Here is a 25864-nt window from a genome sequence, read left to right as displayed (position 1 = left end):
ACCCCTTGACCCCAAAATCAATAGGGGTCATCAACTGGTCATGAACAATCATCATACCAAGTTTGAAGGTCCTAGGCCTAAGCATTCTTTAGATATTGATTGGAGACCGTTTTTACCTTCAAGGTCAATGTTGCATTGACTTTTGACCCCTTGACCCCAAAATCAATAGGGTCATCAGCTGGTCATGAACAATCATCATAACAAGCTTGAAGTTCCTAGGCCTAAGCGTTATTTAGATATTGATCGGAGACCATTTTTTCCTACAAGGTCAATGTGACCTTGACTTTTGATCCCTTGATCTCAAAATAAATAGGGGTCATTCACTGGTCATGAACAATCATCATACCAAGTTTGAAGTTCCTAGACCTAAGCATTCTTTAGTTATTGATCGGAAACCATTTGGCTTACGGACCGACCGACAGACAAATGCAAAGCAATATACCCACACTTCTTTGAAGGGGGCATAATTAAGTACCCACTTGGGTGAGGCGAATGTTGACTCATGAGGCATGATTAACATTTGTTTTGTATAAGTTCACAAGGCAATGCTACATATCCAATATCATTGATACTTAAATAAAAAATTTCCTATGCAGGTTGATATAAAACATGACCCTCATCCCTTGGGGCGTGGAACATTTTGACCCAAGGGGCATGATTTAGATATGTGTACATTTTGTAGTGGCCCACAAGGCAATAACACATGTCAAATATTTTATCTTTAGGCATTCATTTTAGTTTGAGAAAATAAGAGTTTTCTATAGAAGTCAAGCTGTCCTTTGTCCTACATATGCAACAGATCGGAACCATTTGAACAGCTTTGAAAGGGAGCAACCGAGAAGGATAATTCCTGTAAAGTTTGGTTAATGTGCAGTTATTGGTTTAAGAGATGTTCTTTAAAGAAAATATTGACAAAGTTTCAAAGCCAGATGTCAATGGAATTTGAAAATATTTGAGGTGGTATGCAAACTTTAACGTTAATTCTAAGTTGAAAAAGGGGTATATTTCTGTTCTGTCAAAATGCTTGACTTCTATGTGCAAGTTGGGGACATGATGGTGAATAAGTTTGAAAAAGTTTCAATAAACTTTGAAACTATTTGTGGTGGTACCCAAACTTTAACTAACGCTCGGGGTACTAGGATATTTATCGTATATATTATTTTTCGAATAGTCATGTTTTTTTTCTTCACTTTTTTGCTGTGAGTAATTGCAAAAGACTGGCATTTACATACTATTGGGGACATATTGTTCACAACTGGCTTATAAATGGTATGCAGGTCTAGCTATTCCAGTGGTTACTGTGGTTACTTGTGCCTGAAATAAAACTTGAATGGGGCACCAGAGGTCTTATTTCACTAGTAAAGCTAGTGTTGTTCTTTTTTAAATTTTGTGTCTTGTGGTGGCTTTAAAAAATATCAAAAAAGTGAATTCAAAATAAATTACATGAAAAAGTAATTTCAAACGTGAATCAGATGGCTATACCTTAACATAAATGTATGAAATAAATAACAAAATGACAAAAAAACAAAAACGATAAAAGACCGTCATAATTATGCACGTAATTGTATATTGAAATTATCAAACAGACTGAAAACACTGAATTAATTTGGAACTTTTTTCATCAAGATTAGCTGCATTATAAAATACTGTTGGCTAATAGGGAGATTGAGTCAAGTGGTTATTTTATTTATCTATGTAAGAAACAAATTTATGTAGAAAATTGTTTTACGTATATGTTTGATTAATAGCAATTTAAGTTTTACCAAGTCGGTCATTTTTGTTTTTCATCATCAACAAAATCGAGTGAGTGTGGATGTCTGTTTGGATGCATAAGACTTTACATGATTGCAACTTAAAACATTTTTTTCTACATTGTATTTCATTACTTCAAATATATCAAAGTATGAATTTCATTAAACTGGAATTATTTCTTCAATCGGTACAGATATTTTCATAAACTAACCGTTATGTTTCATGATTTCACTTCTAAAAGTAGTGTGATTACACACCCGTTTTTAATTTTTAAACATTTATTTTTATCATGTTTCTCTTTAATAATGTTTGATTTAAACAAACTCTAGTCCTTCTTTGCCTGTTATGTAAAATTGCACTTCTACGAGATATATTGTAAAATCATAATAAAATGCTTAGTACTAGGATATAAAGCCCTTGGTATTTAACAGCTTCATTATGTACACAGTTCTTCATTATTTTGTAGGTACAAATCAAGAGAAATTATTCACAGTTAAAATAAAAAATAATATCAGGTGCGTTAAGTATAAACTGCATGACTTCAGGTAGGTGCAAAAACTTTTTTTTTTCTATCATTGATTGCAAATGGTCTTTGATGACATTCATTACCTTGCCGAGATTAGTTTTCCTTTTAATATATACATATAACGAAGGTTGAAATTTTACGCAATTAATATCTTTTTTAACCGATTCATAATAATTTCTTTGCATAATATCAGTTCGTGAATTTATTCTTTCATCTTATTTTATTCAGATTAACTGGATACTATTTAATTTAGAGATCACTCAGCTGCTCTAACATTTTACATTTGTCACATGTCATACTCGTACTAGTATATTAACTTCTAGTTATGTATTCTTAATAACAGACCTAAATAGATTTAGTTTTAATCATGTTTCATCCGCCTTTTAAACCAATTAGCTTAATGATACAGCTTCTTTGAAATCTTCTTTGAAATCTTGATAACATTAATGCTTGATTTTCATGTTTAAGTCTTTTTAACCAGATTTTAGAAAGGAATATTGATGGATTTCCCAATTTTAAAATATTCCCCTTTTGCGATATTACAATATAACAAAAGATAATTTTTCTCCTGTGATGGCTTCCAATTTTCATCTAATTTTGTTGTGATTAATGCTTCCAAGGGATCACCCTTTATCCAGATGTTCATACTTCACAACAGCAGAACTGGTGTCAAGTGCTGTGTGGCAGCTGTAAAAAGGTTGCCCCGTACTTCACTTAAGTTCTGGTCCTTCGGGATTATCGATTCAAACACTTTTATGTGTTGAAAATTCAGTATAACTCAAGCCGGTGCTGGGACATGGGAGGTGTTGCACTTTTTCATTATCCCTCATGTACAAACTCATTCAAACCGAGTCTGCAAGTGTCATGTCATTTTGTTGTGATTATAGAACATAGAATTTATTATTATGTAAAGATGTAACGCATGGAGATGATTTCTCTGTGATGGCTTCTTTTATTAAATATGTAAAACAAATAATACATGTGGACGATTTCTTCTCTTATTGCTTTATTAATTACATGTAAAACATACAACATAAGCGAACATTTTCATCTATTTCATGTAGAACATATAACAAAAGCTGATGTTTTCCCCTGTAATAGGTTCATATATAACACGAAAAACACTAGCGGTTCCTTTATTACATATAAAACATATAGCACAAGGGACTTTTACTCTGCGACAATAAAGTATACAACAGTAAACAATGTTATTTAAGACATCATTATAGTAGTGAAATGATTTACATACGCTTAAGAAGAAAAATGATCATCTTTTTAAATAAGATTTTGAAAAGAATTTTCTTTAAAAAAAATGTCCCCTCCCCGCAACTATTTTTTTAATTAGCTGCCCTTGAAAGTGATGATGTTTTTTAATCTAGCATTGTATATTATGCAACATTAATAATTTGGACTCAAAGGGAATTTCGTGTTATCTGATTTGTTGTGAATGACGTTTGACTTACTCATATATAGTTCATAGATCTATATAGTAAATGATATAATTTTCTTAAGCGTCAACAAAAGAATCGTTTCCAGAAAATAAAATTTGGTGATAAATCCGATGTATGCCTTCATTAGATCCACCCTGTATTCTTTAATGTTCCAGTAAATGTTTCCGGTACATCTTGCTTGCATAAAGTTATAATTCCTATAATTGAACGTCTAGTTTAATGAACTGAAATAAAACATGATTTTATGAGGTGATTCCATCTAATTACGAATGTCGCTTCAGTGGTCTCAAATTTCTAGATCATTAGCTCTAAGCTACTACAGAGTATTGAATATTAGAAAAAATAGCTAAATATAAGAATAATAATAAAATCATTATTTCAAGAAGGTAACAAGTGTACAAAGTCAATGAAAACTTCAATAAATCTTATTTTCATATGGTCTTCCAAAGAAGAAATAAAGTATTTATTTAACAAAATAACAGCAAGACACCTAAAAAGAGAGAGAGAAAATATACAATCATGTATTTTAGCTATTTTTGTTAGTATAGATAGAAAGTATGATAAAATCTCATCTATGATTCAGTTAAACAAATAATCAAACATGTTTTGTACGGCACAATATTCATATACAAAAATACAGTACACATTTTAAACTACATTTGTAATAAAAATATACAATTTATCATTTATACAATGAACAAAACAATGAAGAAATAAATGTTTATATGTTGTTTTTACGTTTAACGTTCTCACCTTAATCACAAAGAGCGAGCACAGATGTTGTTTATGAAGCCAACTTCACGCCAAGTGAGATAAATATATTGTAACAAAATAATAAAATAATATATACAGAACAAGCATAGCTTGTTGTCGTCGCGAGGCGAGTCATGTACGATTGTACAGAATCAGAACAATTGTAAACACCCTTATTCTATACATGCGTCATATTTAGGAAACGCAAAATAATAACAGTTTTCCTTTTATTTATTTATTTAACGCAAATTTATTTATTTTTTCCTTTTATTTACTTATTTATTTATTTATTTATCTTTCACTTTCATTTCCATAGTCTAAACCGTTCACCGTTCCATATCGCATCCCATCTAGTGTAATTGGCCGGGAGTTTATTTTATTTTAATTTTTAACCTTATTTGTCCACATGCAGTAAAACATTTAACATGTTACTAATAACTTATATATAGGTATAAGATTAACAAATATTCAATAGTATACATTATAAAATAGTCTTGTTGTTTTCTATGATTGACAGCAAATATAAAATTCTCGCGTCCATATTTTCTATAGTCCGTAAATAGCTTTCAAAATGTTTAGCTTTTCGTTTAATTTTAATAGTAAATTAATTATTATAAATTAAAAATAGCTTTCAATGCTGGCCAGGCAATTATGCGTTTAAGATATTGACAAGTTAAACCATCAGAGAGGCCACAAAATAATGTAGACAGACAAAAGTAATGCACACAATCAGCCTGTGTTACAGCTGAATATACGAAACATATGGTATGTGCTCATTGTTTAATAAGTTGCCTATTTTTACATAATGCATAAAATCACAGAGTAATGCCATGCCTGAAATTTTGAATAAAGATGGCGACATCACGTGTAGCAATGCGTAGCTTTACTGACTTTAGTTCAAGGCGACAGGTTGCAAAGCTATCACAACCTGGTTTCACAAGTTTCTCTCCCTTTTTATGCTACTTATGTATTTCGACTCACTTCGTTCTCCTGTATTCTTGACTTTACTTTAAGAAATAAACGAAACACCAATTTTTTACTGTTACAAAGAAATATAACTTGACTAAAGTATCAAGTTTATTAAGTTATGAAAACTACGAAATACCAGTCGAACAATAATTCTACTTTCTTTGAATAGTTATCATCAGATTAAACAAGACATTTAATAGTAAAATAAAGTAAAATCTGATTACTTTCACTAATTAAATATTACTACAAATTATAAATAGATGATAATATTAGCGTGGCTTTGTAATCTTTGCTACAAATAATGCCAATAAAATCTGACCTTATATTTGAATTTTATTACAATTTCAGAACAACAAATATTTTAACATATTATTTCAAACATTTGGTTTAATAAATTTAGATTTGAAAAATTGTCAAAACCAAAATGATTCTATTACCTAGATTATCCTCAATAATGACAAATAGTTAATAATATGCTGATAGACAATTGTGCTTCAAAACGTTACAAATTATATTTTCTTGCATCAATCAAAAGGGGGACATAAACATAATATACAAAGAAAAGGAAACAACCTGCCCTACTACAATCATAAGAATATAGACTGTCTCATTGGCACGCTATTTATAGGGTTAATAAAAAGATAAAAATGAAAAGAATAAAGAATATGATATTCAAACATGGTACTAACTATTAAGTAAGTTGAACGTTTTTTTTAAATTCCTTTCAGGTCGGTGACATGTTGAACACCAGAAAAACTATCTTTATTAGAGGATCTGAAAACAGTGTCATTTTGTGAAAACACAAAACAAAACAAAAAAGCAATACTAAAATCTTCCCAATTGCTGAATGGACAAATGCATATCTAATAAAATGTGTAGAAATAAACGAAAACATCATAACATTTCAAAATTGTAGACTAAAATCAACATTGAATTAAAAAAAATATCAATATTTCTTAAATTATTCGCATGTTCAATGATAACAAAAGATGAGACCTACATGTGAGCATCTGCACAATCTTTATTGGATTCACAATAATTAGTATCATCAGTTTTAGACGATAAATAACTTACACTTGTTACAGCCATTTCTTCTCTAGTCACTTGTTCATGAGACAAATCAAAGCATTGGCATTTAATTTCTAATTGTTTCATGCAGGAGAACCACGTGGCTTTCAATGACTCCTTAATTTCTGGCAGTCTTACGATGTATATAATTGCGTCACACAAAGTGTTTAATACACACAAACACTGAAACACTTTTATAATTGTGTACCATAGATTCCACGTGAATACATTCGGTCTTAAAAGTATGGACGTTACTGCCGCAAGCCAAACCCCAGGTAGCATGAAAAATGTGAATGTAAGAAGAATAGCAACAACTGTTCCTGTAAGCTTTGATTTGTCCCGTACTTCTGATCGTTTACACACAAGTAACAAAAGCTTCACGTAAACAATGATCAAAACTGCAATACATAGAAGACTTAAAGCATTGAAAAAGATGTAGATCATGGTATGTTTGTTGATCAAATAACTCACCACTAAACAAAATATGTACATTATTAGCGATATTAACCATGCGACACCCACAAGTTTGGTTGCTTTTCCTTTCGTCATGAATTGGTGATGACGTAGTGGAAATGTGATGGCAATAAATATATCTATCGATAAAAGCATCACATTTAAAATGGCCGAATATTGTATGAAAGTATACACATGTCCAATCACAAACGCAACGCCAAGTTCAGCTGGAACAGGAACGAAACGATAACTATTTGCAAACAATGACGGAAAAATATAAAACAGACGATACATAGCAAGCTGAAATGACAGTCAATGATCGACATAAAATCTATGTCTTGTTTAGATTACGTGCCGACCAAAACAAGCAATATCTGTCAGCATCATAAAATCCCAAACCCAAACCATCCATGATCGTCAAAAAACATGATGTATATTGGACTGAAAGTGAATGATCTTTACAAAATCTCACTTTATTAATAAAAGTTGGTTATACATATCTATTACAAGTTCGTTATCCATCAGTACTTATGCATGGAAATGTTTAAAAGACTTCTTAAAATATTCATTTTGTATTAAATTTTGACTTACATATACCAACTATTTTTATCAATCAATGTTTAAAGTTTAATTATCAACTTGTACTCATCCAATTTGGTAAAAAAAAATTAAAAAAAAGCTTCGTAACAGCACGTAAATGTTGTTAATTACTAATTCCCTTGTACGAAAAGTTCTGTAAAACAAATTCATGCACTTATTTTATACACGAATTCCTTTTTTTAAACTTTTTAAACTATAATATGTTCTGTCTCTTTGTGTTACCAATATGGTAAAATTAATTTAATCATCTATTTTATCAGAAAAGAATTTTAGGCTCTATCACACGTTAACTAGTTAGAAAGCTAATGGCAGAACTCCTCATCGGCAGGATTACATATATACACACCAGACCGTATCGCCATGAAGAGCAGTAACATTAACTATCGATCACTATACATAAATGGTTGGGAATAATGTTTACAGTTTTGTATTAGTTTATTTTATTTATTCCATATGTAATTCCCAGCTCAGGATAGTATGCATCAATACATATTAAATAGGTATTGCCATTCTTCATTTTACTGTAATTTAAGCCAATGTGAATGATTTAGGTATATTTATTTCTCGCAATAAAAATCTTTGATTTAGAAAATAATTTATGCAGACTAAAGTTTCTTTATGATAGTGTTAACAAAAAAAAAACATTTTGTAAGTTTTTGAAAGACGACGAATTGTATCAATCATCACACTGTTCAGATCACATTACCTTTTTTAAACACCCTCAAACATATATTCTAACACTCCTCGTAATTTGTGTTACTATAGACAAAGAAGAAAAAAAAACGGTGTTAATCTGCTATTTAACACTGGTTAGGGACTACTTGTATATACGGCTGTTATGTTTTCTCCCTCGATTATATAAACCTTTTAAAGCATCAATAAAAAAGCATTTTTATTTATATTTTCAGTTCCAATTATGTTTTCTTTTCATACAATACCAAAATGATATCTTACATACAATAACGCCACATATTTGATCCATATCACTCAATAAATATTTTGACAAATGGCGCTAATCCGTATGCAGCGTAATGACGTCATCCTAAGTATACAACTCATTCATAAACGCTGACGTCATTTCAAACATACAAACAATACAATCAATACATATAAATAGGTATTGCCAAAGTCATTATGTTCAGTTCAGATGATGTACTGTTCGGTGCAGAGGTCATTATGTTCAGTTCAGATGATATACTGTTCGGTGCAGAAGTCATTATGTTCAGTTCAGATGATGTACTGTTCGGTGCAGAGGTCATTATGTTCAGTTCAGATGATATACTGTTCGGTGCAGAAGTCATTATGTTCAGTTCAGACGATATACTGTTCGGTGCAGAGGTCATTATGTTCAGTTCAGATGATATACTGTTCGGTGCAGAAGTCATTATGTTCAGTTCAGATGATATACTGTTCGGTGCAGAAGTCATTATGTTCAGTAGTGAACACAAACTGTTGTGTGATACCGTCATTATGTTCAGTTCAGATGGATATCCTGTTGGTGCAGAGGTCATTATGTTCAGTAGTGAACACAAACTGTGGTGTGATACCGTCATTATGTTCAGTTCAGATGATATACTGTTCGGTGCACAAGTCATTTGACAATGCGCTGAGTGGCCATACAATTATGTTGGGTTCATTCGGATATCTTCGCGTCAAACAAGATGGCGGGCGGGAGCAACTAATTTCCAAAAGTCACGTCGAGGCTAATGACCACTAAATAGCCAAAACAATTTCCTTCCCCGTAAATACCATCGGGAGCTTAGAAGCGTTATTTCCGTAAATTGGACAGATCGTATGGCATATTTAATATTATCAAGTTAATTTATGAATATACTATACTGTTACAGTCATAATGGGCACAGTATATAAAACTAAAAATATGGGTAAGGGTAGCCTGTTCAAGTCAAACATGGCCACCGTAAATTAAACTTTAAATATATGTGTTGGTAACTTTTTAGACTCACAAGTGGACACATCAAACGAAATTTAAAATATGAAACATAATAGACAAGTAAGACACACCTATTTGAGTCACACATGGTCACAGTATATAGAAAGTTAAATATAAGTATGGAAACCCCATTTGAGACACACATGACCACAGTAAATGGAACATTATATATAAGTAAGTGTCAAACATGGCCAAAGTATAAAGAAAATTCTATATAAGTAAGTGAAACCTAATTGAGTCACACATGGCCACAATATATTAGACATAATGTTTAAGTCAGGGAAATGTATTTGAGTCTAATTTTATTAGGCTACCCTTACTTATATATAATGTTCCATATACTTTAGTTATGTGTGACTCAAAAAGATTTCCCTTACTTAAACATAATGTTATATATATTTTGGCCTAGTGTGACTCAATTAGGTTTCCCTTACTTAATAGAATTTTCTTCATAATGTGGGTATGTGTGACTTTTATTGCGCTACCTTTACTTTATATTTAATTGTTCCATATACTGTGGCCATGTGTGACTCAAATAGGTTTCCCTTACTTAAATATTATGTTCCATTTATTGTGGTTATGTGTGACTCAAATGGGTTACCAACAAATACATTTTAGGTTTTTTATGTTCCATATACTGTGGCCATATGTGACTTTAATAGGCTACCCTTACTTATATGCTCCATATAATGTGGCCATGTGTGACTCAAATAGGGTTGCCTAACTTGAATATGATGTTTTATATTTTAAATTTCGTTTGCTGTGTCCATTTGTGACTCTTATAGGTTACCAAACAGATAAATTTTAAGTTTTATTTACGGTGGTCATGTGTGACTTTAACAGGCTACCCTTACCCATATTTTAAGTTTTATATACTGTACCCATTATGACTGTAACAGTATAGTATAGTCATGAATTAACTAAATAAATACCCATAGGGTATTTAAAAGTCCAATTTATGAAAATAACGTTCTTAAGCCCCCGATAATATTTACAGGGAAGAAAATTGTTTTGGCAATTTAGTGGTCATTAGCCTCGACGTGACCTCTCCCATCTTGTTGCCCGAAAATATCCGAATGAACCCAACATAATGGTTGTATCACACAACAGTTTGTGTTCACTATTGAACATAATGACCTCTGCACCGAACAGTATATCATCTGAATTGAAATGATAATATCAAAAAACCTCTTGACTGAAGAAGATATAATCAGCACACAAGATAATGATAGTACCATTTAAGATAATGATTGTACCATTTAACAGTTCTATTTCACGACTGAACAGAAGGAATAAAGCACCCAACAGCATGTCATTGCAACTGAAAATAATAAAAGTATCACCCAATAATACACTGCCTCAGCCAAACAAAATGATAGTACCACTCAACTGTTTATTTTCATGGTTGAACATGATGAGAAGAGCACCAAACAGCATATTATTATAACCGAACATAATAACTGTAACACCCTACAACATATCTTTTTAACTCAACATAATTGTGTTACCACATGCCTGTTTGTTTTAAGAACTGAACATAACGACTTATGCACCCGACAATACATTGACTTGACTGAATAAAATACAGTCAGCACACAACATAGCACTTCAATAACTGAGCACATTAGGATTTCCACCCAGCATTTTGTATCTCGGACTCAACAGAAAGACATTTAACCAGGTATATCATTCATTCTTAACATAAGACAGTCCAGGCGTTCCATATTTTTGACATGACAAGACTGGAAATGTTTGTGTGCAAAATGATTTGTGTGTCATTTGATGTAGGTCTGAATCAACAACGTGCGTGCATTTTTAGATCATTCCCTAAACCCATTTTTCCAGAGTAATCATTTTTATTGTATAAAATGACATATCAATGAAAAGCGTTGCAACGGTTTTTTCCTAAATTGCGCCAAGAATTGCACTTTTATCGATTTTGAATTTAATTCTGGGTATATTTCTTTACTTGCCTTTGCAGATTTTTTATTTTAAATGCTTTAATTGATATATTAGTTGTAAAAATGTAAAATTTTATGTTTAAGCCTTCTTAACCACAGTATAGCCTAACTCCTTTAATAATCATTCAAAACAAAACTTTTGTTTGCAGACTACAACTACGAGAATATCTCTCCGAATATTTTAGTTTAGGTGCATGAAAAACTTATAGAGTTTATACATAAAATTGGTAAATTCTCTCTACCAAAATACATGTACATTATTCCATTCCTTCATTTACGTATTTGTCATATGAATGTCATCAAAATGCAGTTTAACGTGTACAAAACAAAAGTACAATTAATACAAATGTTAAACATATTTAACATACTGTAGACGATATGATGTCATATAAAATACCATATCTTAAAATGTTATCACTTTGATATTACAATTTATCTTAAGTTTTAATGAAAAGTTTATGTCGTTTATTACTAATTACAGTTTTGTTACATTGTAAGTTTTAAATAGATGTCTGCAATTTATATTTGAAAAGCACAGCACAGAAACGTAACTATGTGAAACTTCGTATTCATTGTATTAATCAATAAATAAAATGTTCAATTTTTGATCTGTAAATTTATATGTAATTACTTCTTATTGAATTGTTCCAAAAACAATAATCATTTAACCGAGACTTTTATCACGTCTCTTTACTTTTTTCAGTCTTCAATGAATTAAACGAATTTATATTCAACAGTATACGTATTATTTTGATTTAAGTGACTAACTCTCGGAGTAATTCACTATATAACAGACATAAAGTCACATTTGTTAACCGCTTGTTTTGGCGTTATATCTGAGATACAAATTATTTCACCGACTGAATCACTTCGAGAGTTAGCACTGCTCATATTTTCGTCTTATAAATTGCTCATATAAATTTGAGAATGTGTAGATTGAGTTTTATACTCGATTATTTTCTTCCTTATTCAACCTACACTTGTACTAAAATACTTTAAACTGTTATCGTTATTCTAACTTCATGACAAAGTTCCTGTTATTTCGATATTTAAGGTGAATCGTATTTTCCGAATTCTATCAGTAAAACGAGAAAGCTAAATGTTTAAAAAAAGAGATGAAACCACAATAATTTATTTTTATTTTCCTGGTTAAGTCAAATGCTATAATACAGATCTAACTATGTTCTTTGGTGACTCTTTTACATAGACGTATCCCTCTATATAAACAGACATAAAGTCACATTTGTTAACCGCTTGTTTTGGCGTGTTTATATCGGAGATACAAATTAAATCACTCCGAGAGATAGTCATTTTGCACCCTCCACAAGTTATGAAATAGAAATCCTCAAAGCAAAACAGATAAACAATGTAGATGACACTTAAAGCGGCGTTGCCAAGAGCTTTGACTTTACATTAATGACCGATACTAGAGACAAACTATCATTATTCTTTCAATTTTTCATGGTCAATTATATTTCTATACTTCAGCCATTTTATTAAGATAATGACTAATATTTTTTACACGCTTATTAACATCAGACATTTTATTTCAATAAGCGCTTCCCTATTAAAAAGAGTCTTCAACCATATTAAAATAAATTTAAAGATAAAATATGTAAGATTGTAACTACCATGAAAACCAAGTTTTGATTAAACAAATGGACAGACACAATTGACATTTAACAGCAATTATATATGTTATAGCTTTATTGTTTTTTTCATTTTCGGTATCACGGAATACTAGTAATACTGTCTCACCAATACAGGCATCGACCGCTCAAACGCACTTTGGTATCCGACTCCTAAGTGCGACTAACTTCGAAACGCACTAAATATGCTATACATATACTTAAATGACTTGTAACAAGTAAGTTAGAAGTAACATTTTATCATAGTAAAGTTGCATGAGGGCTATTTCACAATGTTAGATATTCCCTAAATATATGGACCACAAGACATCGGTAATGAAAACGTATATAATGTCGAAAATCATTAAAATTTTAGAAGAAAATGTAGTTTGTAAAACAATTTATTTCTTCACGGATCTCTCGATCAGTAAATGCCTTTAAATAAATGTATTTTTGGTTGCTGTATAAAGCTGCCGTTTTCACACCCTGTTATTTCAATAATGTAATGCTGCTGTAAGTATGTTTAAAGTATTTTTAAATATACATTAATATGTCCGCAAGGACTTTCTTTCAATTTGTTGCCTTTTTGGACGCCATCTTGAGACTAAAACTGTAATGACACGGGTGAAATTTAATGAAAACGTTGATCTATAGCACGAGGCGTTTTATATTCTAAATTAATGAATTCTTACAGGTAATATAGGAATTCTTGAAAGGTTTTCGAAAATGTATCTTGTTTTATGTACCGCTGAAACGCTGCTATTCTTAAATGACCAAAAATATCTTATATGTTTTTAAACACAATGGCACCCCCTGAGTTCTTTTCAATGCAAGTCTTTTCCCTACATCATTCAACAATTAATTGGTACAGTAAAATTACCTAGAAATAGCTAGAAATAGGGAAAATCTACACAACCGCTGCAATTATCGGCGCATAACGCTAGTTCATGGACAGATACTATCAGAATCTTACACCGGCTACCGATACAGACCGGAATATCAAGCTCGAGGGTTACTGTTTACAGCGTAAACGAGGCTTTAAAACGTCTTAAATAAAGCCCGCGACTTGTAACTTTAAATATGTATAAAATCACGATTACATGGTCAGTTTTTACAAGTTTGGAATAGTGATGTTTTCAATTCTGCTAAGTGTTTAAATCATAGAATATATCAAGCTCAATTTGAATTAAAACGTTATTTACTATGTTTACCAAGCAATTTAGCAATTATCCTTTGTAAATTTAGATGTCTCAATTCTGATATACCTATAGAAAAAGGTCGCTATTTTGGTAATGAAATAGAAAATGCTCACTTTGTAACCAGCAAGAAATAGGTGATGAATTTCACTATATATTTTTAAATGTAGTTATTTTACTCAAGAAAGACACAAGTATATCAGTAATTACTATTCAAGATTTCCTAGTATTTTCAATTTTCAGGCTCTAATGAGTAGCGACAACAGAAATACTTTATTAAATCTACTAGCCATTTTTGTTAAAGCAATAATGCTGAAATTTCGCTAAGACATCTTCCTTATTTACTTATTTACTTCTTTGCCATGTTTGTATCATTAGTTGTTGTATTGTTTGTTTGTTCACTTTTATGCCCTTAAGTGCCATGAGTTTTGTTTATAAATTAAAAAAAATAAATGTCTAATTTTTTTCTAATACTCGTGTAAACAGTTGATAATCTTGTCTGAAATGCAAAAAGAATCTATTATAACACTCAATACACATCAAACATATTTATATATCTTACTTTAATGCCTCTATTCTATGAGACATATAATTGAATATAAAAAGTTATAATTCATTTCAAATTGCAACCCTGGATACTACAAATAAAAAAAACTACCCTCTTCTATTGTTATTCGACTTGATACATTGAGCCAACTTCATTCCTTATTTTTAGTTAACTGCAAGATATTACCTTAAAATATCTCTAAAATTTTTATGACGCCAAATTGCGGTTAAAGATTGCATATGTACCTGTATTACATGTACGCATTCTGGGGTCAAAATATGACCCCAAAGTGCGTAACGCACTATGGGGTTGGACCCCAGGCCCCGTGTTCACTAAGAAAAGATCAGGATCAGGATCAAGTGATCCTGATTTTATTTTCATTGTTTAATGTTACTAAAATTATTTGTGTTTTGCCAGAATTAAATGGCAAATATTCAAAATGTAAAAATATGCTGATTTGCAAAGAAAACAATTTTTTTAGGATAAAATCAACAAATAATAAAACAAATACAAAAAATATTTGGATCAAAATAAGGATCAATTTTAGGATCAGGATCAATATTTGGATCAACTGTAAAATGCCCATATCTTGCAAAATTAACAATTAATTTATTCTAAAATTTCATATACATGCTATTTCAAGTCCAGTTTTATCAAACTAATATTAGATATTTAATCTATGAGGATAAACAATGAAGAATATTAGGGTTTTTAAATTTGATCCTGATCTTGATCCTGATCCTTTAATCTTTGTGAACACGGGGCCAGAGTACGTGACACACTTTGGGGTCGGACCCCAAAATGCGTTTGACCCCAAAGTGCGGTGTTACACACCTTTAAAGACGCGAACAAAACACGTTGTTAAGGATTTATAAAGGTGGTATTAACTGATAATTGGAAACTCATAGTTACTGGCTGATCAGGTCGAGATTATAGTAATTGATCCTTTATATTACCTGTTGTGACTTTAAAATTATTCACGCTTACAGATTCCTAAATACTATTGGATCTTAAAATGTTGATTTCGCAATGCAACGCTTATATAAATAACGATATCTTCACCATTCATTCATGTATATATTGATCGTCGGGTTTATTTTTAAACATGTCAACTGAACGGATAGAAGCAGGTAACATTTATGTTTACATTTTAAACTACATGTTATTTTACAGAAATTTGATCTATTTTGATTACATACGATGTTTATTCTATTAACGAAACTGTTTAATAATTAACTTATTTGAACTATATAGTATATACACGAGTATATAACGTCTATATGTACATGTACGCTGAACTAGGGTAAGACCCAGCACTTACGGACTTTCGCTATATGTATATCACAGGAACAAATAACCAATATTAATGAAATATCCCCTATATACTGTTTTTTATACTATATGGGGGTATATTTTGCATATTATTGTTAATATTGATAGAATTTCAAGTTCCTCTGATGCAGTATTTCGACAGAGCGGAAGTCAGTGCGCGTGCTTGCGCTAAGCCATATCTCGTTAAGTTACCGTTCACGTTTTAAACGTGGTTTGCTACGAAGCGGCGTCAAAATGGCCGACTGTGCAAGAAAAATACATTACGATAACGATATAAATTCTTGCCTTTCAAATCTCACAGTTATTATTGTGATTCATGTAGTAATCATTGATATATATGCATTCATTTAATTGTGTGCAGTGATTTTCTCATCTTTTATAAACAGGGGCCTGTACTGTAAAGAGCCTTTTCCCAATAGGAATATTCTTTAAATATATATTCATGCAGTTTTTACAAAAATCAAAAGGTACACCTGCTTTTTTTACTTTTCAAATCAGCAATTTCATCGATGGTTCATGCCAAAGTCAAGAGGCTATGGCCTTTTTCTCAATAAAGTGAGAAATAAAACATGTGTTCTCCGGCTACTGCTACACTAAGTGTAGATGGCTTTTACAACAAATGTATCAGCCAAACAAATTGATAACAATACACATAAACTACACATAGTTGTTTTCCATATTACTATTTTGCATTTTCAACTGAAAGTCAAACAAATATCTCAATATTCTCACCGATTTAATGTATTATTTACATGTACGATACGATACGTGGTGACATATCACAGCGAGGTAGCAGACAATCGGTTACAATGTACTTCCGGTCCAGAAAATATCTTTGTGTACCATCAAAACTCATATGTTTACCATATCAACCATTTATAGATAGAAATCAAATTATACAAGCTTAAAGAAAAAAATGTCCGTTTCTTGACAAAAACATCGAATAAATAAATACAAAGTATTTAAAAAGGCCCATTCTTCGAGTTCATTTAAAAGGGGAATAATTTGGCGAAAGAGGAGTTATCATTCGTGGCTAGGTAATATTGCCGACTGAAATCATGCAAGCGTGTTTGTAAGAGTGCCCAGGGTAAGTCCCTGGCTGAACGTAGTTAAATATGATACATGAACAAGTGTTGCACGGCTATTGTTACATTGTCTACCCAGTTCTATGTTGTTTTAGTCTGTTGCCAGTTATATGTTATCTATATAACTACTGAAACATGTAGAAGTATGTTTTACACGTTTGAACCCTGATTTGATGACAAGTACAAAAACCTTTTTTTGTGAATCTAATCTTCCATTATTAGTTAATATACAGAATTTTGACAGGTTATATGGCCCTATATAAACGGCTGTTTGTACATGGTCCGCCCGTTAAGGCACAAAACGCAGCTTTTGCTGTCAACCAACCCCTATTATGTCACCAGTCATGCCCTAAAAGGGTTCATTTTTGAAACACAAAGTGGCAATAATTTTATTTCAAGCAATTGCCATGGAGTATTAGCAAAAAATATGAATTTTGAGTCAAAATTAGGTCACCTTTAGGCCCTGCCTACTGTGTAGGATCATTCCCTACGGCTTTAGTCAGGACATCAGCAGCTGGTCCGCAGGTACAAGCTCTGGTCTTTATTGTTAGTCTGTTTGTTTTTTGTTTGTTTGTGGTTTTTTTTCCCTTTGTTTTGTTTTTTCTTTTTTTGGCGCCATCGCAAGTTCTTCAAATTTTCTGCCGATTTCCTGTTTCTCCACGACGTGCACGTACGAGGAGAAGAAAGAAGAGACGAGTGTTAAATTGCAAACAACCGTTCATATACGGTCATATATCATGTCAAAAATCTTAAGAACGAATTTATTATAATTCAAACTTCCTTTTCCAGAAGCATTACTTCATAATTTCGCAACAGCTGTGTATATACGAGTAGTTTATATACATGTATAAATGGCATGGGTATCCAATGAAAAGCGACATTGCAAACGTGCAGTATTATAGAATGACCTTTCAGAAATTAGAGATGATTTTGAATTAAATACTAAGTAAATACAAAACGCATGGGTTTGAAGTTTCTTTCCTGGTCTCATTTATTTATTTATTTATTTTATTTAGCTGATTTGGAAAATAAATCAACATCCAGAGAAAAGGTCGACGACACGGATACCTTCCAGATAGTATGTGAATACATCGCCGTGTGTTTGTCTGCCTTATTTATTCTTGTTACCTTTCCAATAACTCTACCTTCCAGCATAAAGGTATCTTTCTGCTATTTGAATATTTCGTCTCGTTATATACAGCCATATACATTAAACATTAAAACATCTTCACTACTTTACTGTTTTCTCGAACCAAGATTGAATGATAATTATTGATATATACTCAACTAGACGTTTCAGTTTTGTAGAATGTTGACAATAGTTATGTGGTTTCATCTGTATTTGTACGGACATAAAATAGTGAACGACAACTCTTGCAATGATGTGAAAATCAGATTATTTCCTGACTTTTTTAATGAATCGGTACAGCTTCCATTTTGTTACAGGCCATTATCCTTATTTGGGATATCAGAATGAAAATTTGAAGTTGGTCAACCAACAGTATATAGCCTGGTCATTATGGCTAATCACTTTAGAATTCAGCAGGTTATTGAGCGTTTAACACATTGTGTATTTGATTAACACTGTCCTCTTAACCAAACCTTGCAATGTTTCGGTACGTCAGTACCAAATTGGCGGCATATATGGTTGACAATTACATGCTGGGATTTGATAGACCAACAATTTATCAGAATATACATTCACTTAATATGCAATAACATTTTAAACGTTACTACTGAAATGTTGAAGACATTAAACCTTGTAACATTGGTTTAATGGTAGCGTTTTACGAATGCGTTATAAATGTTCATGTCTAAACTAATTAATATACATGTCTAAGGACCTAACACTGAAATATTTACTTCAATGTCGCCAGCGCATGAAAATAATTAGGGTAAAAAACAGATATAAAATAGCAAGTGCTAAAGAAATATAAGGAAGACTGTATTGTATATGAATAAAACACCCAGATCTACATTCATGATACTTTCAGATTATTCAACAATATGAAAGGGGAGTCGTCGTTAGAATGGGCAGAGATCGTAAAAAAGAGTTGTTGAAACCAGGTACATTTTGATATTCAATTTATTTCTTTATTCAAACATCTGTACCCATTAGAAATTTTGAAAATACCTTATTTATAGGAGCTAATTATATTAGTCTTATTGTTTTAGATAAAAACTTTTGTAATCATAAACCATGCATAGCTGATTGTAATTCCTGTGTATATAAAATATTCACGGGACATAAATAAACTATGAACATCTAAAACAAATGATTTCCTTTACTAAAACATCAAAATTGACACCAACGTTTTTGTCCTAATTATCGATTAGAAGCATTCGATATTGCGCTGTCATGTTAAAATACAAGAATAAAGGCTGTTAAATAAGTGCCACAGTGCAGCTAATCATGTAATTGATTTTTCTAACGTGTTCAATAGGGCATGAAGTCTAGCAAAAACTTTCAACATTACATGTAACATTACAGGTGTTGTATTTTGTGTTTCCCATGTATTGATGAATTATGGCTTCAAGATGTACGAAACAAAAATGTTTATGAAACCCCAAACAACAGGTAACCTTTTCCTTTATATCGTTTGCAGTATATTATCAAGTTACAGTAAATTTTTAAGGCACCGAAAAGAAACATTATTATTGGCGTCCGCGCCGAAGCGCGGCGCTCATTAGGATGTAGAATCAGATTTTTGTAAAGGGGCCGACAGCAACTTCTTTCGAGTGTTTTTAGTCGGCATAATAAAAGCCGTAATTCCGATCGGTATGAGGGTGCTTGATTATTAAATAAGAATGAAAAATGTCGCGATATGTTACAATGAATTTTCGCAATGCAAACATTTTCAAATGAAATAACTCTTTTCCGTCAATAAATTTCGCTCTTCGGGATTTTTATTTATCATTTGTAATACACAGTCGGTTATCATGGTATGTTTGTTGTACATGTATCCTAGAATGATCAGTTGATGACCTAAATATTCCAAACACCTATTTATAGATATATCCTATATTTATCACTCCTATCGGTAAATGCCGGTCTCTCCCGGTCTATTTTGACCAGGATTTACTAGTGACCGGCGAATAGTACCACACGTTTATTGTCCGCGTCTCACCCGTTTTTGGAGTAGATGTTTGATTATCGTTACAATTATGAAAAAAAAACAACAATAGCATGTTTCATTTTATCTATATGAGATAAACACAATAAATATGTACACGGATTTATATGTAACATAAATCCGTGATATGTACAATAATTGAGAAAAAGGTACATTTTTTATGGTATTAAAATGACATTATCAACTTTGAAACATTTTATTTAATTATTTAATTTGTTATCCGTGTTTAGTAAAGATGCCGAGGAATTATTCAAAGTTACAAATTAGATTTTTATGAATTATTCAATTGATCGATAATTTTTTAAAAAAATGATAAAGAAAAATACAATGTACATGTACAATGGTTTAAGAATATACAATATATATATTGAAGACTAAAACCATAATTAATAATTTTTACTGACTTTTTCCAGTTAAGCTTTGACTTATAATCGGTCGGTTCAATATGACAATTTGAATTCTTAAAATTTATTTACAATTTTAATAAAAAAGAGTAGTTTAAAACTCCAGTATTAAAAAAATAGCACATAAAACACCAAAAAGAATAAAAGAAAACAATATTTATAAAATTTTTTATTTTTTTTAATTAAAAAAAAATAGTTTATTACAATTTTTGTATTGAAAAACCCAATTATGCTCAACTTTGTTTAAACTGGTTTAATAAAAAACCATTGTCATATTTTTACTAACTTAAAGGGGAAACAGATCCCTTAAAGGGGGTTTTCCCCTTAAAAAGCGTAACATAATAAGGGAAAAAAGTGGGGTTTCCCCGTGTTGCTCTTTGCTTTTACACATATGGATTATAAATGATTGCCTTTACATTATATCCATTGTATTAAAAACCCGATCATAAAAAAAATAACAAGTAAATTCTAATCTCTAGCTTTCCCAAAATCAAAAAATTTTTTCATTAAATTTTTTTAAAAAAAACCAATGCCCTTTCGTCCCCCTTCATTCATAAATGGAAATACATTTCTGGATGGGTTTAAAAGAATATCTTGTCATCAAGTTTTACTATTTCATCTTCACTTTGCTCCCCTTTTCTTGCTTGGGACCCCCTTTTGGGATGCTTTGCACCCAAATTTGTTTTTTCTTTTTTACTATTATTATGAGATTTTTACGTTAATTACTGATATAAAAATGTTCTAGAGGAATTTTTTTCATCGTTTCGTTTTAATAATTATAATATTTTTCCCAAAAAGGTTCCCCAAAATTTTGAGTAGTTATGAAAATTTACTTTTTATGTTTTTCTTACAAAGGACTCCGTGCCAATCGAAATAAATGCCCCCACTTACAGTAGAGGAAAGGGAAACCCAAATTTTGAATTTTTATACCTTAGGACAGGGAACCCATAAAAGGGGAAGGGCCCCAAAAAACCGGCACTGCGCCCTTTTAAGGGGCTGTCTGGGGGAAACTAATCTTTTCCCTTTAATAATAGAAAGGCCGAGAAAAAGGTCAAAAACAAATTAAGGGTAACCCATTCAAAAAAGGGTTAATTTTAATGAAAATTTTTTTTCATTCATTTTATTTTTATTTTTACAAATTGTAAGGCTCTAAAAAAAAATTTTTGGATTTTATAAAACCCTAACTCGCATTTTCCCTGGCCCTTAAAAGAAAATTTTGTTCTAATTTTTTGTATATAGGGGTTAAAATAGATTTTAAGCATTAAAATCCCCCTTTTTGAACAGTTTTTTTCAATGGGCATTTTAATTTGGGCATGTTCGTTTTTTGGGGGCCCAGTGTTCATTCACTTAAAAAATTTTGTTGGGAAAAATTCCTATTTTTTTTGATTAATAAAACCTCAACAATTTTTTTTTATAAATTTATTTTAAAAAAAGACGATGATGGGGAAAAGAGGGGGGTAAAAAACAGTAAAGTTCCCCCAGAGTGGAAAATCAAGTACAGTTTTTTTAATCCATTTAAAAAACCCAAAATTTTCCTAAAAGGGAAAAAATTAAAAAAATTTCCCAATTTGTTTGTTTTTTTTGGGTTGACAAAAATTATCAAAATATTTTGGGGTGAAAATTTTTACAGAAAAGAAAATTCACCCCCTTTCTTATTTCTGAAAATTTTAACAGAAACAAAAGTATTTTCCAATGTTGAAAATTTTAAGAAATCTGTCCCTTTTTATTATTTTCTCAATTGGGGAAAAAAATAAGAATTTAATTTCGGGAAAGTTAAAAGGGGGCCACTAATTCCTTTTAAGTTCAAACATTTTGAATTCAAAAATGATACATTTTTAATGTAATGAATTTTTTTTTAAAAGCTACATTTCAAAATGAACAAAAAAGTAACAAAGGAAATGTTGTTTTAAATTTTCTTATGAAAAAACTTTCGGGTTATGCCCAAGTGATAGGGAGGGGGTTGAGCCAAAAATTTAATGACAAGCAAAACAAAAATAATAAAAAAGGGAAAACATGTTTAACCAGGGCATTTTGAAATTTATTCAAATTTTTTTTAAAGAATGTTGTTACAGATAAAAAAAATGCTTTGAAAATTTTGGAATGAATTAAGTTAGAAAATTTTCTAAAAAACTTTCAAAAAATTTTTTTATTGATTATTTTTTTAATTTTTAAGAAATAAAATTTACAAAGAACTTTATTTGTTTTTTTTATTTCCAAATTTTTCCAAAAACATTTTGTTGAAATTTTGGGCCCAAAATATTTGTGCATCCCCCAATCATTCAATTGTTTTTATAAGTAATTATTTTAATTTTTTAAAATTTTTAAAAAAAACTCATTTAAAACCCTATTTTCCCATAACAAAATTATTAGAAAGAAAAAAATTTTAAAATCCGGGCCCCAATGTGAAATTTTTCGGGTGATAGCTGCTGGGGGAGAAAATACGTGCATCTCGTGCATTTAAAGGGGCTCTACTGGGTTCACTTTCCCCCGTCAACAATACAGCCCCTTTTTTTAAAACTTCCCCACATGTTTAATTTTATAAAAGGGAAAGACAACAACACTTTTTAATTTTTCCTTTACCTCCCACTCATAAAATTTGGGTTACCAGCAATAAAAAAGACAATGGGGATTTATCAAGGTAAACCACTGTAAACAAACGAAAAATTGACTAAACAAGATAAATTGGGAGCTTTTAGTATTAAAACAATATATTCCTTTTAAATTTCTTTAATTTTTCTTTATTTATATATCGGGTTTTAATATGAACTCCCCCAATTTTTTCAACGTTACATACATCCCTTTTAAACTTTTGAACCCAAACCCTTTTAAAACCCTTTTGCCTTTTTTAAAGGTTTTTCCCTCTCCCGGGAGAAATATTAAGAACCCTGTGCTGCTTTAATGTTTTAATTTTAAAAAAATTATTATATTTTAAAAAAATCTTAAAATTTGTTTTTTGTTTTTTATTTCGGAAACCTTTTTTTAAACATTTTTTACATATTTTTTTTTAAAAAACAGAAAAATTTGGGATTTTAAAACATTAAATATTTAAATTTGAAAAAATTTTAAAGTGTTTTTGGAAACTTTTATTTAATCAAAAAAAATGCCATGTACAATAATTTAAGTAAGCTTAAACCAAAATTATTATTTTAAATAAAAAAATTTGGATAAAAAAAAAACACAAACTTATAATTTATCCAAAAATTTTCTTATGTTCGTTTTTAAATAATCATTTAATAATACAAAAAAGGGCCATTTCTTTATTTGAAAAAAATTTGCTATTTTATTATTTAAAATTGGTAAAAAATTTACCCCAAAATACTTTTACTTTGTGCAAAAATTAATGTTTAAATTTTTGTTATTTTAAAATACCCCGAAATGACATTACTTTAGGAAAAAATTTTATTTTTTTTATATTTTATTGGTGCTATAAAATACCCAAAAAATGGACTTTAAACAATTTAAAAAAAATTTATTTTTTTATTTATTGTTGAAATTTTTCCCCAATTTTTCATGTTTTCTTTGTTATTTCTTTACCTTTTTTTTTATTTTTTTGTTTTGTTTAAATTTTTAGAAATTTTAAATTTTTTATTTTTTTTCCATCACATCCAATTCCAATAAAATTTTTGTTTTAAAAGGTTCCTTCAAATTTTTCCCCATTTTAAAAAAAAACACTTTTTAAAAACCCCAATTTTTTGGGGTTTTTCTTTTTAAAATCAAACTTTACGTTAAAAAAAGGATACATAAAACCACTTTCATTACTTAAAATCGCTTAATAAAAAAAAAACATGGGGGAAAAAAATCCCTTTAAATTGTTTTTTGGGGGTTAGATGGGGATACTGATACAAAAAAATTTGAGCTTCAAGTTTAAAACAAACATTTATTATTAGGGGGAAATATAACGAATTGGAACGACAACACGATGGGTAAAAAAAAACAAAACCTTTTATTTTTTTGGGATTGTTGTATTTTTTTTTTAATATTTTTTGCACATTTTTTGGTCAAGTCTATACCTTTTTAATTAATATTTTTTAAAAATTTGATATTTTTTTTAAAATGAATAAATGATTTATGTCGTAAAAAAACAATACAAAAAGAGACAAACCGTTTCTACATACCGTTTAGACAATTTTGCAAGACTTGCCATTTCAAAAATTTTTTAGAAATGGAAAAAAAGGGGCCAAAAAAATGGCCAAAAAGGGATCGAACCACAAACCCCTTATAAATAAGGTACACTAAGGGTGTGCTTGCGGGTGTGACGAACCTTACATAAGCTTTTGAAAGCCAGAAACCGAAGTGGGGTTTAAAAATTTAAAAAAAGAGTTCTATAATGTATTTTATAATTGACGGGATAAATAATAAAACATAGGTTTCTTGACATAATTTTTACCCTTAGAATTTTTTCCCGGAAAGCCTTGATTTTCAAGATCATTTTAAGACTAAAATTTTAATTTTTTTTTTTGAAGGTTACCCCTCATTTTATTGGAAAAAATCCTTTCGATTTTTTTCAATTTAAAATTTTGAAGGGTTTTTAATTAGAATATTTAATTGCTATTTTTAAAGCTATTTCAATTTAAAAAATTTTTAAAAACTTTTTATTTTCGTGAAACGGGGTGAATGATATTTAGTTTTGTTTACTTCGGGAAAAAAACAATTTTTTGAGTTTTTGTAAAACTGAAACAAAAATCCTATCCTATATGTGAAAGGAAATTCACATTCCATTTAACTGGTATTTATTAAAATAAAAAAACAAAGCAAATTTTCCTTTTTTGAAATATTTAAATTCCTGTGGGAAACGAACCACGTGGTTAAGGGCAAGTGGTTTTAGGTCAAAACCAAGGAGGGTCCATCCATTTTAAAAATGACGGGAACAAATTATCATTTCAGTAAATTTTAAAAATTTTAGTCTTTTCTAACGTTTAAATTTAACCAATAAAAAGCCCACAATGCCTAACAAGAAAATTTTTATAAATGACATTTTAAATATATGACGATGAATTGACAAAATAAATATCTCAGTATTGTTTTAACACTGACACTTTCCGGGATTACACTTT

General features: G+C 30.4%; 1 protein-coding gene across 1 annotated transcript; it reads left to right on the top strand.

Annotated features, from left to right (window-relative positions):
* Positions 1-15857: 15857 nt before the first annotated feature.
* Positions 15858-19339, top strand: LOC132755549 (stomatin-like protein 3; the record flags this gene model as incomplete). Its single annotated transcript, XM_060746430.1, has 3 exons — positions 15858-15985; positions 18289-18431; positions 19267-19339. Coding segments are annotated over exons 1-3 (241 nt in total), but the record flags the coding sequence as incomplete, so codon positions are not given.
* Between the last annotated feature and the right edge of the window lie 6525 nt (positions 19340-25864).

Source organism: Ruditapes philippinarum, unplaced genomic scaffold (genome assembly GCF_026571515.1).
Source record: "Ruditapes philippinarum isolate M1 unplaced genomic scaffold, ASM2657151v2 ctg2558_1_1_1_1, whole genome shotgun sequence".
NCBI classification, from domain to species: Eukaryota; Metazoa; Mollusca; class Bivalvia; order Venerida; family Veneridae; genus Ruditapes; species Ruditapes philippinarum.
The sequence above is the reverse complement of the archived record's forward strand: the minus strand, read 5'-3'. Positions and strand labels throughout refer to the sequence as shown.